Here is a 19,118-nt window from a genome sequence, read left to right on the forward strand (position 1 = left end):
TGGAGCATTGTGTACAGTTCTGGGCCATACTGTAGGAAGGATGTGATGAAACTGGAAAAGATTCTCAAGGCTGGAGGGCTGGAGTTACAAGGAGAGACCGGACAGGCTGGGACTGTTCCCCCTGGAGTGGAGAAGGCTGAGGGGTACCTCATCGAGGTTTATAAAATCATGAGGGGCAGAGATAAGGTGGATGGTCACAGACATTTCCCCAGGGTAGGGGAGTCTAAAACTAGAGGGCGCAGGTTTAAGGTGAGAGGGGAAAGGTTTAGAGGGGACCTGAGCAAGTTTCCCACACAGAGGGTGGTGGGTGTATGGAACGAGCTGCCAGAGGAGGGGGCAGAGGCGGCTACAGTTACAACATTTAAAAGACATTTGGACAGGTCCATGGATAGGAAAGGTGTAGAGGGATTGGGCCAAACACAGACAAACGGGAATAGCCTTGGGTAGATGCCTTGGTCAGCATGGGCGAGCCTGCCTGAAGGGCCTGTTCCGTGCTGTACTACTCGCTGGGGAAGGATCCAGTGCTGGGTGTGGTCTGTGAGACGTTCCAGTCCCAGTCCATCATCGCTACAGTCCCTGAGCTTCGGATCCCCTCCGAGTTTGCCCTGGATCCCAAACGAACCCTCCCATCAACGCACAAGACCACTGAGTGTTGACCTTGTCCGTGATGCCCAAACCAGGCGATCCTGGCCCCCCCTCCTGCCCACCTCCCCCCACCCCCGGCTTTCTCCGCTTCCTTCCTCCATGCTTCTGGAATTCTAGTGATGGGAGGAATTGGCCAAAATCCAGAGGGACCTTGATTGGGGACAGGAGATGGTGCTGCAGGAACTTGGCAGGTTGGGCAGCGTCTGTGGAGGGAGATGGACTCGACAGTTAGGGTTAAGACCCTTCATCAGGACGTGATGGGGGTGAGGAGCCTGGAGCTTCCAGAAATGGGGTTGGAGGAGAACTGGAGGGAGTGGGAAAGGTACTGGAGAGAGGGGGCTGTGCTGAGGGCGGTGGGGGGGGGCAGTGTGAGGGGTGGGAGGGGGGGAACTGTGCTGAGGGCAGTGTGAGGGGTACACACGTGGTTCTGTGCGTTAGGCGAGCTGTGCCCTGGCAGACTGCGAACTGTAAGCCGCCGTTTCTCGACTTGTTTTCAGCTTTGGCCTCGGGTCTTTGTTTAAAAAAAAAGCCTTGGAGCAAAGGCAGCAGTGAGTGTTTTCCTTGCAGAGAGGGAATGAGAGGTCAGAAGGCTGAACGCAGAGATCTGTTCCACATTTGTCCTGAGGCGCTTTTTTTCCGTTAAATTTCCTAGAACTCTGAAACTTTACGACTTGGTTTACAAGTGATGCCAGAGCAGCTTTCTGTGCTCAGCGGAATTTTTGCCGTTGTTTACGGAGCGCTGGGCAGGCAGCTGAGACCTCTTGTGAGACTGCACTCTGCCTCAGCACCACTGGGAAGGTTTACTTCTCCGACTGTTCCAGCGGGAACCTCCCTGTCCCACACTCACCCAGTGAATCCTTTTCCTTGCTTCTTTCCACAACGCTTCCAGGCCTCCTTGTGTCCAGTAGTGATCAGGAAAATGGGGGTGTGTGGCAGAGGGGTACATCTGGCAGAGCCACTACCCCTAGCTCCAGAGACGCAGGTTTGATCCCGACCTCCAGCGTTGTCTGTGTGGAGTTTGCACGTTCCCTGTGACCGCATGGGTTTCTCCCGGGGCATCCGGTTTCCCACATCCTAAAGACTCACAGGTTGGTGGGTTAATTGGCCACTGTAATCGCCCCAAGAACGTAGAACAGTTCAACAGGAACAGACCCTTCTCCCAGGATGTCTGTACCTTGTTGAAGCTTGCAGAGGGATATTGATAGGATGCAGAGCTGGGCTGAGAAGTGGCAGGTGGAGTTCAATCTGGAGAAGTGTGAGGTGGTACACTTTGGAAGGACAAACTCCCGGGCGGAGTACAAAGTCAATGGCAGGATTCTGGGCAGTGTGGAGGAGCAGAGGGATCTGGGGGTTCATATCCACAAATCCCTGAAAGTTGCCTTACAGGTGGATAGGGTAATTAAGAAAGCTTATGGGATGTTAGCTTTCATAAATCGTGGGATCGAATTTAAGAGCCGCGAGGTAATGCAGCAGCTCTACAAAACTCTGGTTAGACCACACTTGGAGTACTGTGTCCAGTTCTGGTCACCTCATTATTGGAAGGATGTGGAGGCGTTGGAAAGGGTGCAGAGGAGATTTACCAGGAAGCTGCCTGGATTAGAGAGTATGGATTATGAGGAGAGACTAAAGGAGCTAGGGCTTTACTCATTGGAGAGAAGGAGGATGAGGGGAGACATGATAGAGGTGTACAAAATATTAAGAGGAATAGATAGAGTGGACAGCCAGCACCTCTTTCCCAGGGCACCAATGTTCAATACAAGAGGGCATGGCTTTAAAGTAATGGGTGGGAAGTTCAAGGGAGATATCAGAGGAAGGTTTTTTACCCAGAGAGTGGTTGGTGCATGGAATGTGCTGCCCGGGGTGGTGGTGGAGGCAGGTACATTGGTCAAGTTCAAGAGATTGTTAGATAAGCAAATGGAGGAATTTAAAATAGAGGGATATGTGGGAGGAAGGGGTTAGATAGTCTTAGGAGAGGTTTTAAAGGTCGGCACAACATGGTGGGCTGAAGGGCCTGTGTTGTGCTGTACTGTTCTATGATGCCAAATGAAACTAATCCCATCTGCCTGCACATGATCCATATCCCAGGATAAAATGTCAGCACAACATCGTGGGCCGAAGGGCCTGTACTGTAATGTTCTATGTTCTATCCCTCCATTTTCATGTCTGTCTAAATGTCACTGTTGTGTCTGCTTCCACCACCACCCCTGGCGTGTAGGTGAGTGGTAGAATCTGAGGGGAGAGTGAAGAGAGATGAGTGTTAGATGGGCCAAAGGGCCTGTTTCCATCGCTGTGTAATTCTGCAAAGCAACTCCGAGAAAAGCAGATTCTGCCGGAACTTTCTGAGGGAACTGGATAAAAACAAATTAGTTGTCTAAAAGTTGTGGCTGTTGCTGGTAAGGTCAACGTTTAATGTTCACCTTTACCTGCCCCTGAACTGAGAGGTCAGTCAAGGTCCATGGATCTGGTGTCCACCTTTGGCCGTCAGATTCCCCTCCTGCTGAGGGTGTCCACAATGCTCCGGTGGTGTCTGGGTCACTGGGTCCAGTACTGCTGTGGTCTCTGGGTCAGTGGGCCAGGCCCCAGAATACATCCAGATGCTTGACCACTGTGCCACCAAGAAAATTACAGGTGTGTGAGGAAAGAGCTGTGGGAATGGAGGGATATGGGGATAGGGCAGGAATGTGGGGCTCAAGTAGAAGATGATGGTCTTGTTGAATGGCAGGTCAGGCTGGAGGGGCTGAATGGCCTCCTAATTCTACTGTTATGTTACCTGATGAAACTGATACTGAGGCAGAGGAGGAGAGCTGAGCCGGAGAGCTGAACGATTCCTGAGGGAGGCCTACAGGGGGAGAATAAGCCAGAGAGGTTTGAGGAGGAAACTCCAGGGCTCAGGCACAGCCAGTAATGGCACATCAGTGGAAACGGAGGCTGATCTCGAGTAATAGGGTCCAGAACCAGGCCCTTCGGCCCAACTGATCCATGCTGACCAAGATGCCCATTGAAGCTAGTCCCGTTTGCCCGTGTTTGGCCAATATTCCTCTAAACCTTTCCTATCCATGCACCTGTCCAAGTACCTTCTAAATGTTGTTATTGTACCTGCCTCACCCACTTCCTCTGGCAGCTTGTTCCATGTACTCACCACCCTCTGTGTGAAGAAGTTGCCCCTCAGGTAACATTCCCCTCTCACCTTAAACCCATGCCTTCCAGTATTTGATTCCCTTTCCCTGGGAAAAAGACTGTGTACATTCACCTATCTATGCCCCTTGTGATACACCTCCAAGGTCACTGCTCAGCCTCAGTTGGGAATTGGTGGGGTGTGGAGATCTCACAGGGTCACAGCTGGAGAATGTTGGACAGATTATCCTGCGTGGTGGGATTCGAGAGCTTTTAAAATTGAGGCATGGCTTAAATGGTTGGCCAGTGAGGGTAGTGGTGGGGGGTGAGCTGAGCGGAAGGAGAGAGGCAGCCAGCAGAGTGTAGGTGATGTTCAGTCTGGAGGTAACGTGGGCACAGAGGGAGACTTCTGTCGATGCCACACTCGGCAACGTGCTCCTCCCAAATATTCTTCAGTGGACCACTTCGATACACGAGACCTCCAGAGTCAGGCCTGCTGGAGCTCGGAGCTGATCCTGGGCCCACGTTTAGGAAGTTGACCTTTTACTCTGTGACGGTGACCCCTGGTTCTAGACCCCCAGTCAGTGGGAACATCCGGCCTGCCATGCCCTTGGGAATGTACACGTTGGAATGAGATACTCTCTTCTGTCTAATCTCTGCTGATAGGACAACCCCCCATCCAAGAATCATACCAGTGATGTGTGGATTTGATGTAGAAGATGGGACAGGAGGGTGGGAGAGCGGATTGGTGGGGTGGGAACCAGTGGGATGGGGGGAAGTGTTTGTTGGGTACGAGCTGCCTGAGGGGTGGGAGCAGGTCAGTGGGAGGGTTCAGAGGGGGCTAGGGAGCAGTGGGGAGTGCCTGTGGGGGTGTGGGAGGAGGGCAGTGAGTGGGGCTTTCCCAGGATCCGAGGTTGTGGGGCGGCAGGGGTTCTGGACCTGAGCTTGTCCCAGGACCTGTGACCAGAGGGCAGCGGATGTCTGAGATGTTTACCTGGGCTGTAATCACAGCCTGTGTGGGAAGACTGGAGGGAAGGGTCGATGTTTACAGTTGGGAGTCGGAGACTGCTTTCAATTTGGCAAAAAAAATGCAATTCCTGGAAATAGCCTGCTCCTAAAAATTAATTTTACAAACTGATTTATTGCTTGTAATTTGCAGAGCCTCAGTCCTGGCGCAGGACGCACACAGAGTGCAGGCTGCCACGGGCTCGTAAGTCCCAGAGCCCCAGTCCTGGCATGGGGCGATGGGTGCGGGCCACACGGGGAGTGCAGGCTGCCACGGGCTTGGTTTCCCTGGGCTGGAGCCACTCGAGCCAGCTGATAGATTTACAGCTGTAGATAACGTCTGTAGAGCCGTCAAAGCCCCGTCCCTGAGGGGAGGGGGTGGCAGAAGAGGGGGCGGGGTGTGAGGGGTGATGGGGCAGGGTGGGGGGATGAGGGGAGGGGGTGGGGTGGGCGAGGGGGCAGGGTAGAGTGATGATGGGGCAGTTGTGGGGGTGAGGGTGGAGGGGGTGGGAGGCAGGGTGTGGGGGTGGTGAGGGGGCAGGGTGTGAAGGTGAAGGGTGTGATGAGGGGGCTGGGTGTGGGGGATGAGGGGGAAGTCTCTTGCCCCCGCCCTTGCTGTCTGCCCCGTGCTGGATCTGTGCCCTGTGGATGTGAATTGCCTCCAGCTCACCGTGTGAGCTGGATGCGATTCACATCCAGAGGGCACAGCTCTGTGTGGGGTGGCTACCCGGCTTCGTGGCTTCACAACCTGACCTGTTCTCTCCACATGCAACAGTCCAGCACAGGAGCAGGCCCTTCGGCCCACCATGTCTGTGCCAAACACGAGGCCAAATTAAACAGAACCTCTTCTTCCTGTACATGGTCCACCTCCCTCCATTCCTGGCACATTCGTGGCTGTGTAAAAGCCTCTTAAATACCCTTATTATACCCACCTCCACCACCACCCCTGGCAGCCTGTTCCAGGCACCCACCACTCTTTGTGCATGCCCTCCGGTGTGAGACATTTCAACCCTGGGAGAAAGATTCTGACTGTTTGCTCTGGCTGTGCCTCTCATAACTTTACGATCTTATAGAAATCTCCCCTCAGCCTCTGCTGCTCCAGAGAAAACATCCCAGGTCTGTCCAACCTCCCCTTGTAGTTCATGCCCTCTGATCCAGGCAGCATCCGGGCAACATCCTGGTGAACCCAGCATCCTCCTCTGTACCCTCTTCAAAGCCTCCATGTCCTTCCTGTCACATCCTGGGCCGGGAGGAAGCCCACTCCATGCTAGATGTCCAAGTCATAGAGCAATACAGTACAGGCCTTTTGGCCCAACAAATCCATGCTGACCAGGTGCCACCTGGAGGCCAGTCAGCCCATCGTGTCTGTGCTGGCTCATGGAACGATTCCATTTTCCATGTTCCAATCAGCCCCTCATTCACATACCCTCCTCCCCTTCCAATGCTTCCTGGAGCTTTGCTTGTCACAGGGGGGCTGGGGAACTCTGGCCAGGCGGGGACCGCAGGTCCTGAGTTCAACACCCATCTGCTCTCTCAGCAGGGAGTCTGTGCCACCACACGTGCCTCTTGGGGCCAGGCTCAGAGCTCCTGAGCCCTGCCCGCTGTGGGATCTTACTGTGTGTAGATTTGGTGCAGTGTTACTTCAACGGCCATTTGGTTGGTTGCCTCAGCAATGGGATGTCCAGCGTGGCAGGTGTTTGTGCTGGGAGTTCCCAGAGCAGGGAGGGTGTGGAGATCCGACGGCTGAGACAGGAACTGGGTGTTGGCATTGGTCGGTGGGGGGAGGTGGTAGAGCAGATACAGAGATTGTGGGGCAGTAACTTACTGCTGGAGGGAGGGGATCTGGTCCGGGGGCAGGGCCACTGGAAGCGGAGAACATCTGGCAGGAACACATGACGCAGTCCGAGCCCAGGTAGTCGGGTGCTGGCCGTCACTGACACCGTCAGCAGTGACTGGTGCCCCTGGGGTTGTCGAGTCCTGGCTGTCACTGACACTGTCAGCAGTGACCGGTGCCCCTGGGGTGGTCAAGTCCTCTGTTACAGTCTGCAGCATGTCACCCTGATTCATGTCCCACTGCAGGGAATGGGGTAGGGAGGTGTCACACTGTGGGAGGGGCAGTGCCGAGGAAGGGTCCAGCACCGAGAGAGGGAGGGCTGCCCCTTGGAAGGAGGGGGTGCACCACGGGATGGGAGCGCTGAGGGAGGGGCAGCACCAAGAGAGGGATGGTGCCGTGGGAGGGGAGCACCATGGGAGGGATGCCACACTGTCCTGGGCAAGGCTTTGACCTGCCATTAGGGATCAGACTGTGGGAAGAGGGACGGTGCTGAGGGAGGGGAGGGGAGGGCCACAGGAGGGTAGCACCGAGGAAGGGGAGTGCCGAGGGGAGGGGGAGCACTGCGGGAAGGACGCTGCACTGTCCTGGGTGAGGCTTTGACCTACCACTAAGGATCAGACTGTGTGGGGAGATGGACGGTGCTGCCCCGGTGACTGTGGGGGGGGCCGCGCTGCCTTTCCCCGCGCGAGGCGGCACGCCCGGCTGCCCCAGTGACTGTGGGGGACCATGCTGCCTCCCCCTGCGCGAGGCGGCGCACCCGGCTTCCTGTACCTTGTGCCGTGAACGTTTCCCTCTTCTGCCCTCGGGAAGGTGGGGAGAGCCCTGATGTCCACCCGAGCTCCGAGTTCAGCGACAACCACCTGAACTACCCGAACATCAGCGTCGTTGGACGCAAGTCCATCCGCAGTGGCTTGAAGACGACGGCCGTGATCCGTGAACGGAACAATGCGCAGTGGCGCTCGATGGATCGAGGGACCAAAGGGAGCGAGGAGCCCAGGAGAGCACGGCCCCAGCTGGTAATCCCCAGTGCTGCCCCTCTGCCTCGTCCCCAACCAATGTCCTCCCCACCTCCCACAAACCATCACCCCTACAGTCTGCCTACCCGTTTGCTAACCTGGTCCTTCAGCTGCTCCACGCCTGACCCCCCCCCCCCCCCCAACTCCCATCCTGACCCTGACCCCCACTGTCGGCAGCGTTTGAACGTTCCAGCTGCCCGCTGTGGGTCAGTGAGGCACGCACCATCCCGTGCTCCTGACTGGGAGTGTGGTGGACCGGAATTATTGCAGGTGTTATCTGCGGAGTTGCAGGAGGTGCTCAATAAAGCTGGAATGTAGAACAGCACGGAAACAGGCTCTTCGGCCCATCCTGTCTGTGCTGACTATGATGCCAGTCAGCCTGTACAGGGTCCGTATCCCTCCATCCCCGGCCTGTTCATGTCTGGCTGAATGCCCATGAAACGTTGCTGTTGTATCTGCTTCCACCTCCCCTGGCGCCCGTTTCAGGCACCCACTGCTCTGTGTATTATAAAACACTTGCCTTGCAAATCTCCTTTGCACTTTCCCCTTCTCACCTTAAACCTGTGCCCTCCAGTATTTGGCGTTTCTACCCTGGGAGAAGGGCTGTCCACCCAATCTCAGCCCCTCATCATTTTACAAGCATCTATCAGGTTTCCCCTCAGCCTCTGATGCTCCAGAGAAAACAACCCAAGTTTGTCCAGTCTCTCCCTGCTACTCCAGGCAGCATCCTAGTGAACCTCTTCTGCACCCTTGCTGTAATGCAGGCAATCATCTCTGTACACGACATTCCAAGTGCATCCTGACCAGAGTTTTGTACAGCTGCAACGTGACTTCCCAACTTTATAAACGCCTCTGACCAATGAAGGCAAGCCTGCCTCACGCCGCCTTATCCACCTGTGTTACCACTTCAGGGAGCGATGGGCTTGTGCCCCACAATCTTCTGCACATCAGTGCGTAAGGGTCCTGCCATTCACTGTATACTTTCCCCTTGTATTAGACCTCCCACAGTGTAACAACCACACACTTGTTCAGATTAAACTCGTTTCCTGAAGGTAGGCTGTGTAAATGAGCTGACAGCAGCAGACGGAGCAGGAGCAATGGGCAACTGAACCCTTTCTGATCTGCAGCTTCCAATGGCTTGTCACTTTAATTCCCCATCCCTCTCCTGCTCTGTTCCAAGGAAAGCCAACGCAAGTGTGAGGAACCCGCAACCTCACCTTCTGACTGGCAATACTGCAACCTTGGGCTCAACACTGAATTTAACAGTTAAGAACATAGTACAGTACAGCACAATACAGGCCCTTCAGCCCACCATGTTGTGCCGACCTTTAAACCCCGCTTAAGACTATCTAACCCCTTCCTCCCACATATCCCTCTATTTTAAATTCCTCCATATGCTTATCTAGTAATCTCTTGAATTTGATCAATGTACCTGCCTCCACCACCACCCCAGGCAGCACATTCCATGCCCCAACCACCTCTGGATGAAAAACCTCCCTCTGATATCTCCCTTGAACTTCCCACCATTACTTTAAAGACATGCCCTCTTGTATTGAGCATTGGTGCCCTGGACAGAGGCGCTGGCTGTCTATCTATTCCTCTTAGATATTTTGTACACCTCTATCATGTCTCCTCTCATCCTCCTCCTCTCCAAAGAGCTCCCTTAGTCCTCTCCTCATGAATGCGTACTCTCTAAGGGGACCGACTCTTTCTCTGTTGCCCTCTTAGGTCCAGATGTATTCCTGGATATCTCCTCGTCTTTCATCGTTAGTAGTGCATTTCTCATTGCCGTACCTCATTCCCTGGCTCTGATCTCAAGATATTGGACTGTGCTCTCTGGTTTGATTATACAGAATGGATTCCTCTGTGTTCCTGTGCACTCTGTGTGTGCTGACACTGGGGTTTTGTGGAATTAGTTTGATGACTTTGCTTCACTTTCACTTGCACTGGTTCACAGGTGGAGGCCTTTCAGCCCAACTTGCCTGTGTCAGTGATTTGAAAGAATCAGAAAATGTTCCATGCAGACAGAGGCCATTTGGCCCATTGTTTCTTTGCAGGTTGGTGGAGATGACCACGGTCCAACCCCCCCCCCCCCCCCCCCCCCCCAGCACTGGGTCCGTAATGAGCGTCTCTGCCTCTCCCACCTTTTCAGGCAGTGAATTCCAGACACCTCATCACCCTCTGGGTAAAAAGTACTTCCTCACCTCCTGATCCATCGACCTATTGCTTGACACGTGAGACACTGTAAGATGCTGGAATCTGGAGCAAGGAACAAGTTGCTGGAGGAACTCACTGGGTCATGCAGCATCTGCAGAAGCAAAGGGATGTTACCCGATGAGTAACTTTGCAGATGGCACGTTAATCGGTGGTGTGTATCGTGAGGAAGGTTGTCTGAGGCAGGGTTTCGACCTGAAATGTTGACCATCCCTTTCCCTCCATTACCTGACCTGCTCGTCTTTTGCTGCCTGTTACTTAAAATCTCTCCCCTGGTTTGTCACCTTGTTGCTTAGGTACTTCTTGGCTCCAACTACTTTCACAAAGCTGAGTCCTGTTAACTCAGACAAGTGTGAGGTGATACATTTTGGGAAATTAAAATTGGGGCATGACTTGTACAGTGAATGGCAGGGCCCTGGGGAGTGTTGTAGAACATGTTCCCTGAAAGTGGTGTCACAGGTAGACAGGGTGGTGAAGGAGATGTTTGGCATGCCGGGGCATTGAGTACAGGAGTTGGGATGTCATGTTACGGCTGGATAGGACATTGGTGAGACCATACCTGGAGTATTGTGTGACCTCATCGAGGTTTATAAAATCATGAGGGACAAAGATAAGGTGGACGGTCAAAGTCTTTTCCCCAGGGCAGGGGAGTCTGAAACAAGAGGGCATAGGTTTGTGAGAGGGGAAAGATTTAAAGGGGACCTGAGGGGCAAGTCTTTCACCCAGAAGGTGGTGGGTGTGTGGAACGAGCTGCCAGAGGAAGTGGCAGAGGTGGGTACAGTTACAATGTTTAAAAGACATTTGGACAGGTACTTGGGTAGGAATGGTATGGAGGGATCTGGGATGAGCTCAGGTAGGCACCTTGGTCAGCATGGACGAGTTGGGCCGAAGGGCCTGTTTCCTTACTGTGTAACTCTCAGCCTAAGGTCCACACTGTTCATTAGAAACTGGCCACACAATTGGCACCCTGTCCATCACCTTGAACGTTCACTCTTCAGTCACTGGTACATGGTGACTGCAGCGTACCTGTCCACCAGAGGCACTGCAGTCACTTCCCCAGCCGCCTCCAACAGCTTCTCTGGGTCTAAACCCTGGAACTCCCTGCCCAACAGCACTGTGGGAGCACCTTCACCAGAGGGACTGAGTGGTTCAGAGTGGCTCACCCCCACCTTCTCACGGGCAGTCAGGGATGGGTGGTAAATGCTGGCCTTGCCAATGGCACACAGATCCCAGAGAATGCAGGAATTTAAACAAACTATCTCTCCCCTTGTTTATTCTCTGCAGCTCTGAAATTATTTGCTTTCCTGTCAGTCACACTGTCCCCTCTGAAACCTTACACTGACCCTCTCCCACCACCCCTCGGACAGCATGTTCCCGGTCACAGTGACTCACTGCCGAGAAAAATCCTCGCTTCGCCTCCCCTCCCCTCCCCTCTGTCCTCCTGTTTCCCCCAACCCCTCACTCCCTGTCCTAGGCTTTCCCATCCTGGGAACAGTTTCCCCTCAGTTCCTCCAGCACCCCCACCCCAATCTCCCCACAGGAGGGACCCCCCTAGCCCCAGCAGTGTTCCAGTGAAGCCCTCCCACCCTCCCCTGCATGTGGTGTGAGTTCAGAGTTGGACACAGCTTGGCACGGGTGTAACTGCTGATGTATAAAACTTGTGTAAAGTTGTTTTTCTTCATGTTTGTGACAGTGACCCTGAGAGGGAGGGCAGTGTGACCCAGGAGATCAGAGCACAGATTCATCTCCCATCCCTGATGTGGGAAAGTCCCTCAATGGGGACATTCCCATACACACCGACCCTCGCTGGGGGACGGGTCCCACACACACCGACCCTCGCTGGGGGACGGGTCCCACACACACCGACCCTCGCTGGGGGACGGGTCCCACACACACCGACCCTCGCTGGGGGACGGGTCCCACACACACCGACCCTCGCTGGGGGACGGGTCCCACACACACCGACCCTCGCTGGGGGACGGGTCCCACACACACCGACCCTCGCTGGGGGACGGGTCCCACACACACCGACCCTCGCTGGGGGACGGGTCCCACACACACCGACCCTCGCTGGGGGACGGGTCCCACACACACCGACCCTCGCTGGGGGACGGGTCCCACACACAGACTATGGCTGGAATCCTTCCTCCCTGGAACTGTTCCAGTGAATCGTTTCCACACCCTCTCTGGGACCTTCACGTCCTCCTGTAGTGTGGTGACCAGAAGTGGGCACAGTTCTCCAGCTGTGACCTAGCCGGTGTCTGTACAGGTTCATCACCTCCCTGCTTCATACCCTGAGTATTTGTGAACCCCAGGGTCCCATCACTTTACCAACTGTGCTCTCAACGTGTCCTGCCACGTTCAAGGATTCACACACACGTAGACTAGACTCAGGTCCCCGCTCCCACACACCCTCTGGAACTGAGCTGTGGACTCTGTGTTGTCCACAGTCATTCTCCCTGCCCTCACACTTCCCTGCACTACCTTCCACCTGCCCCCACTCCCCCCCCCCCGGGTCCCCCCGCGGTCAGTCACTGCCCACTCCCCCCCCCCCCCGGTCAGTCACTGCCCCCCCCCCCCGTGTCCCCCCGCGGTCAGTCACTGCCTTCCCCACTTTACCCACACTGACAGGCTTTGCTCCACCTGCAGATTTGGTCATCACTACAAATCAGAAGAACCGGTGAACCCCGCACTGACCGCACCGCCATCCCCTCTGATTCCTGCCTTTTAACCAGTTTCCTGGAAAGATTTGAAAATCGTTACGGAACCATACAGCACAGAACTGGCCCTTCGGCCCATCTGGTCCATGCCGACTGATGCCCATCTACGGCAGTCCCATTTCCCATTCCTCTGTGAACCTTTCCCATCCATGTACCTGTCCAACATTGAAGCTGTAGCCATTTCTACTACCTCCTCTGGCAGCTCATTCCATAGACCCACCACCCTGTGTGTGGGAAACTTACCCCTCAGGTCCCCTTTAAATCTTTCCCCTCTCACCTTAAACCTGTGCCCTCTAGTTCTGGACTCCTTTGCCCTTGAAAAAAATCTCTGACTACCCTATCTGTGCCTTTTCTAAACCTCTATAAGGTCACCCCTCGACCTCCGATGTTCCAGGGAGAACAATCCCACCCTATCCCATGTCTCCCTATAACCACAGCCCTCCACTCCAGACCACATCCTGGGGAATCTCTCGTGCTCTCTCTCTGTTGCTGCCACATCCTCCTGTAGTGTGGTGACCAGAACTGTACCCAGTGCTCCGTGTGGTCTGACCAACGTTTGTACAGCTGCAGCGTGACGTCCCAACTCTTGCACTCGATGCCTCAGCCTCAGAAGACTTGCTGTAGAATTCCTTCTTCACCAACATTTGAAGAGTTTGTGGTTTGACCAGAGCGCAGGGGTGATGGGTGACGGGGACTCGGTCCGGGTTAGGGTATTGGTTTTTTATTGTCACTTGTACCGAGGTACAGTGAAAAACTTGTCTTACAAACCCATCATACACGTCGTTTCATTACACAGTGTAGTTACATTGGGTTAGTACAGAGTGCATTGATGTAGTACAGGTAAAAATAATGACAGTACAGAGTAAAGTGTCACAGCTACAGAGAAAGTGCAGTGCAATGAGGTGCAAGGTCACAACAGGTAGATCGTGAGGTCATAGTCCATCTCATTGTATAAGGGAACCGTTCAATAGTCTATCACAGTGGGGTAGAAGCTGTCCTTAAGTCTGGTGGGACGTGCCCTCAGGCTCCTGTATCTTCTACCTGATGGAAGAGGAGAGAAGAGAGAATATCCCAGATGGGTGGGGTCTTTGATGATGCTGGCTGCTACACCAAGAGGTAAAGAGTCCAAGGAGGGGAGACTGGTGTCCGTGATGCGCTGGGCTGTGTCCACAACTCTCTGCAGTTTCTTGTGGTCCTGGGCAGAGCAGTTGCCGTACCAAGCTGTGATTCCAGATAGGATGCTTTCTATGGTGCATCAGTAAAAGTTGGTGGGAGTCAAATGGGACAAACCAAATTTCTTTTGCTTCCTGAGGTGGCATCTGCGAGATTTGACCAGGACAGGCTGTTGGTGATGTTCACTCTCAGGAACTTGAAGCTGTCAACGCCTTCGACCTCAGCACCATTGATGTAGACAGGTGCATGTACACTGCCCCCTTTCCTGAAGTCAATGACCAGCTCTTTTGTTTTGTTGACATTGAGGGAAAGGTTGTTGTCATGACACCATTCCACTAAGCTCTCTATCTCCTTCCTGTACTCCGACTCATTACTCTTTGAGATGCGGCCTACAACAGTGGTATCATCTGCAAACTTGTAGATGGAGTTAGGGCAGAATCTGGCCACACAGTTGTGAGTGTATAGGGAGTAGAGTAGAGGGCTGAGGATGCAGCCTTGTGGGGCACCGGTGTTGAAAATAATCATGTCAGAGGTATTGCTGCCTATCCTCACTGATTGCGGTCTGTTTGTTAGAAAGCCAAGGATCCAGTTACAGAGGGAGCTGTTGAGTCCTGGGTCTTGGAGTTTAGTGACAAGCACAGGGCAGCAGTGTTTGGAGGAGACTCGGTGTAGGAGGAATAGGGTGAGAGAGGTGGGTGAGTGAAGGGCTGGAGGAGGAGAATGAGGGATGAGGGCTTCAGCCGTGAGCGAGCAGTGGCTGGTACGGTGAGGGCGCTGATCCACAGTGGGACCCTGTGGTGTTGGTGACGGAGGTTCCACTCCCTGGCCTGTCGCGGAGGGGACAAGGTGCCAGGGTTTCTGGAATGCAGGCCGAGCCCCTAAGCCCCGTAACGTCGGTAACAGGCCCTCCGACCCAACGAGCATGCTGACCATCCACCGATCCTGCTCTCTGATGCGCTCGGACAACGAGCATTCACTGTGCCTCTTCCCTCGCCCCCAGACCACCTGTCAACTGGAACTGGACCAGGTGTTGGAGAGGATCGCGTCTCTGCGCTTGCCGGATGAACGCGGCCCCCTGGAACATCTGTACGCACTCTACATCCCAAACTGTGACCGCCACGGACTCTACAACCTCAAGCAGGTAACTCAGTCCGGGACTTCTCTCTGACCAACCCTTTCTGGTGGTGGTCTGGCTGTGTTGATGGCGCTAAATAGGCAGATGGAAGTAAGGAACCTCGAGGGTTACGGGCTGCGCGGAGGGAAGGGTTAGACTGATCGCGGAGATATTGTTCATACAGATCAGCACCATATTGTGGGCTGAAGGGCCTGCACTGTTCTGTGTTCTAAATAAATGCAACCTGTTGAGGCTTACACATGCAGAATAAAATCCCTTGTTTGTTAAACACATGGCACAGCGGGTAGTGCTGCTGCATCACAGCTCCAGGGGCCCAGGTTCGATCCCGACCTCTGGCGCTGCCTGTATGGAGTTTGCACGTTCTCCCTGTGACCGCATGGGTTTCATACAACCATAGAACAATACAACACAATACAGGCCCTTCGGCCCACCATGTTGTGCCGACCTTCAAACCTCACCTAAGACTATCTAATCCCTTCCTCCCACATATCCCTCCAACTTAAATTCCTCCATATGCTTATCTAACAATCTCTTGAACTTGTCCAACGTACTTGCCTCCACCACCACCCCAGGCAGCGCATTCCATGCACCAACCACTCTCTGTGTTAAAAACCTCCCTCTGATATCTCCCTTGAACTTCCCACCCAATATCTTAAAGCCATGTCCTCTTGTATTGAGCATTGGTGCCCTGGGAAAGAGGCGCTGGCTGTCTACTCTATCTATTCCTCTTAATATTTTGTATACCTCTATCATGTCTCCCCTCATCATCCTCCTCTCCAATGAGTAAAGCCCTAGCTCCTTTAGTCTCTCCTCATAATCCATACTCTCTAAACCAGGCAGCATCCTAGTAAATCTCCTCTGCACCCTTTCCAACGCTACCACATCCTTCCAATAATGAGGTGACCAGAACTGGACACAGTACTCTTAAGTGTGGTCTAACCAGAGTTTTGTAAAGCTGCATCATTACTTCGCGGCTCTTAAACTCGATCCCACGACTTATGAAAGCTAACATCCCATAAACTTTCTTAACTACCCTATCCACCTGTGGGGCAACTTTCAGTGATCTGTGGATATGAACCCCCAGATCCCTTTGCTCCTCTACACTGCCCAGAATCCTGCCATTTACCTAGTACTCCGCCTTGGAGTTTGTCCTTCCAAAGTGTACCACCTCACTTCTTCAGATTGAACTCCATCTGCCACTTGTAAGCCCAGCTCTGAATCCTATCAATATCCCTCTGCAAGCTTCGACAGCCCTCCACACTATCCACAACACCACCAATCTTTGTGTCATTTGCAAACTTGCTAACCCAGCCCTTCACCCCCTCATCTAAGTCATTAATAAATATCACAAAAAGTAGAGGTCCGAGAACTGATCCCTGTGGGACACCACTAGTCACAGCCCTTCAATCTGAATGCACTCCCTCCACCACAACCCTCTGCTTTCTACAGGCAAGCCAATTCTGTATCCACATGGCCAAGCCTCCCTGGATCCCTTGGCCTCTGATCTTCTGAAGAAGCCTACCATGCGGAACCTTGTCAAATGCCTTACTAAAATCCATGTAGACCACATCTACTGCACTACCCTCATCACTCTTCCTGGTCACCTCCTCAAAGGACCCTATCAGGCTAGTGAGGCAAGATCTTCCCTTCACAAAGCCATGCTGGCTGTCCCTAATCAGTCCATGATTCTCTAAATGCTCATAAATCCTATCTCTTAGAATCCTTTCTAACAGCTTACCCACCACAGACGTAAGGCTCACTAGTCTGTAATTCCCTGGACTATCCCTACTACCTTTTTTGAATAAGGGGACAACATTCGCCACCCTCCAATCCTCCGGTACCATCCCTGTGGACAACGAGGACTCAAAGATCCCAGCCAACGGTTCAGCAATCACCTCATGAGGCAGCCTGGGGAATATTCTGTCAGGCCCCGGGGACTTGTCAGGCCCCGGGGACTTATCTGTCCTAATATTTTCTGACAGCTCCAACACATCCTCTCTCTTGATATCTACATACTCTAGAACATTATCCTTACCAACACTGTCCTCAGCGTCATCAAGACCCCTCTCCTTGGTGAATACTGAAGAGAAGTATTCATTGAGAACCTCACCCACGTCCAGGCACATCCTCCCACCTTTGTCTTTAATCGGACCTACCTTTACTCTAGCCATCCTTCTGCTCTTCACGTACGAGAAAAAGGCCTTGGGATTCTCCTTAACCCTACTCGCCAAAGCCTTTTCATGTCCCCTTCTCGCTCTCCTCAGCCCTTTCTTAAGTTCCTTCCTTGCTACTCTATATTCCTCATGAGCCCTGTCTGATCCTTGCTGCTTACACCTTATGTATGCTGCCGCCTTCTTCCTAACTAGTTGTTCCACCTCTCTTATCACCCATGGTTCCTTCACCCTGCCATTCCTTCTCTGCCTCACCGGGACAAATTTATCCCTAACATCCTGCAAAAGATCCCTGAACATCGACCACATCTCTGTAATACATTTCCCTTCATCCCTTTCCCTGGGATACTCCGGTTCCCTCCCACACCCCAAACACGTGAGCGTTGGTGGATTAATGGGTTGCTGTAAATTTCCCCCAGTGTGTGGGTGAGGTGTTGAGTCTGCGGGGAGTTGTTGGGAATGTGGAGGGAATTAAAACTGTGGTTAATGTAGGTTTGGTGCATGGTCAGCATGGACTGGGTGGGCCGAAGGGCCTGTTACCCTGCTGACTCTCTGGTGCGACATCAGGCTGTGTGATTTTCAGAAGTGTACATGAAAACAATTTGTTGTAGTGTAGAGAAGCTTTACTTCAAATGTATACCATTGCTCTGGGAGTGTGTGATGGGACAGTGTGGAGGGAGCTTCACCCTGTGTCTGACCCCGGGAGTGTGTGATGGGACGGTGTAGAGGGAGCTTCACCCTGTGTCTGACCCCAGGAGTGTGTGATGGGACGGTGCAGAGGGAGCTTCACCCTGTGTCTGACCCCGGGAGTGTGTGATGGGACGGTGTGGAGGGAGCCTGTCCTGGGAGGTGTGGGTGTGTTTTGCTGCACCATGTGTGATCCTCGAGGGTGACCAGTTGTTGTGTCCCTGTCTGTCTGCAGTGCAAGACGTCGTTGAACGGGCAGCGTGGTGAGTGCTGGTGTGTGAACCCTCACACGGGGAAGGTGATCCCGGGATCGCCCACGGTTCGCGGAGACCCCGAGTGTCATCGCTGCTGCTTGTTGCCGGAGAACAATGCCGATGTGCAGCTCCCACACGTGGCCTGAACGTGACCGCTGCGGCGGCAAGTGCACGGGAGTGGGGCTGCAGGGCAGGGCGGGTTGGGGGGGGGAGGGTGGTGGGGGAGCGAGTCTGGGAGTGGGATGTGGGAGGGGAGGGGGTTGGGGGGACAGGGAGATGGGATAGTGGTGGGGGGGGTGGTCAGGTTTCAGAACAGCCCTCCCCACTGGGGCAGGGAGTGAGTTGAGCTCAGTGGGTGCCCTGGTTGTCCGTCTCTTTTCGTCAGACGATATCCCTTCAGGTCCTGGGACCTGTATTTGGTGAGCTGATGCCATCCAGTGCTGAATGAACAGTCCTTGGAATGGTGCATGCACTAGTGCATGTGCAATCCCTTGGTGCATGCACTGGTGCAGGGCAATCCCTCGAATGATGTATGCACCGTTGCACGGGCAATCCCTGGAACAGTGCATGCACTGGTGCACAGGCAATCCGTGGAGCGGTGCATGCACTGGTGAACATGGAATCTTTGGATGGTGCATGGGTGATCATTGGAGCAGTGCATGGACAGGTGCACAAGGGACTGGAGCAGCTTTTGTTGAAAGTTCGAAGTTGTGCGTGTGTGTCAGGAGTGCCCAGGGGCAGCTCGCCTTTCTTCAAATTACTGAGGATCCCACAACGTTCCGTGCTTCTGTTTTGTAACTGGAACCCCTGTGAACTTTGGAACAAAACATCTTCTGTCCTTGGGATGTCCCAAAGGGCATGGCACGCTGCAACCGGCAAGTTCCCAAAACGGCACCACCCACGGCCCTCTGGAAGATGGAGACTGGAGGCTACAGCTGGAAACCAGAGCAAAAGTCATCTGTCAGAGGAACTCAGCAAGTTGAGCAGCATCTGTGGGGGTATGGGGCTGTGGTGGAGAGGAGTCCTGTCTGACCAACCTGACTGAATTTTTGAATAGGTAACAATGTGTATTGATGGGGACAGGGTGGGAGATGCTAAGTACGTGGACGTTACCAAGGCCTTTGACGAAGTCCCACATGGGAGACTGGTC

The 19,118-nt window shown here is 53.7% G+C and overlaps 1 protein-coding gene across 1 annotated transcript in view; it reads left to right on the forward strand.

Annotated features, from left to right (window-relative positions):
* The window catches only part of LOC127575881 (insulin-like growth factor-binding protein 2), a 37,031-nt gene extending 18,870 nt beyond the window's left edge, over positions 1 to 18,161 (forward strand). The window contains exons 2-4 of the mRNA XM_052026091.1: positions 7,409 to 7,614; positions 14,722 to 14,862; positions 17,950 to 18,161. Coding sequence (XP_051882051.1) covers positions 7,409 to 7,614; positions 14,722 to 14,862; positions 17,950 to 18,114 — 512 coding nt within the window. The 3' untranslated portion in view covers positions 18,115 to 18,161. The remainder of the gene's footprint in view (positions 1 to 7,408; positions 7,615 to 14,721; positions 14,863 to 17,949) is intronic.
* Positions 18,162 to 19,118: the final 957 nt, after the last annotated feature.

This window comes from Pristis pectinata, chromosome 1 (assembly GCF_009764475.1).
Source record: "Pristis pectinata isolate sPriPec2 chromosome 1, sPriPec2.1.pri, whole genome shotgun sequence".
Taxonomy (NCBI): domain Eukaryota; kingdom Metazoa; phylum Chordata; class Chondrichthyes; order Rhinopristiformes; family Pristidae; genus Pristis; species Pristis pectinata.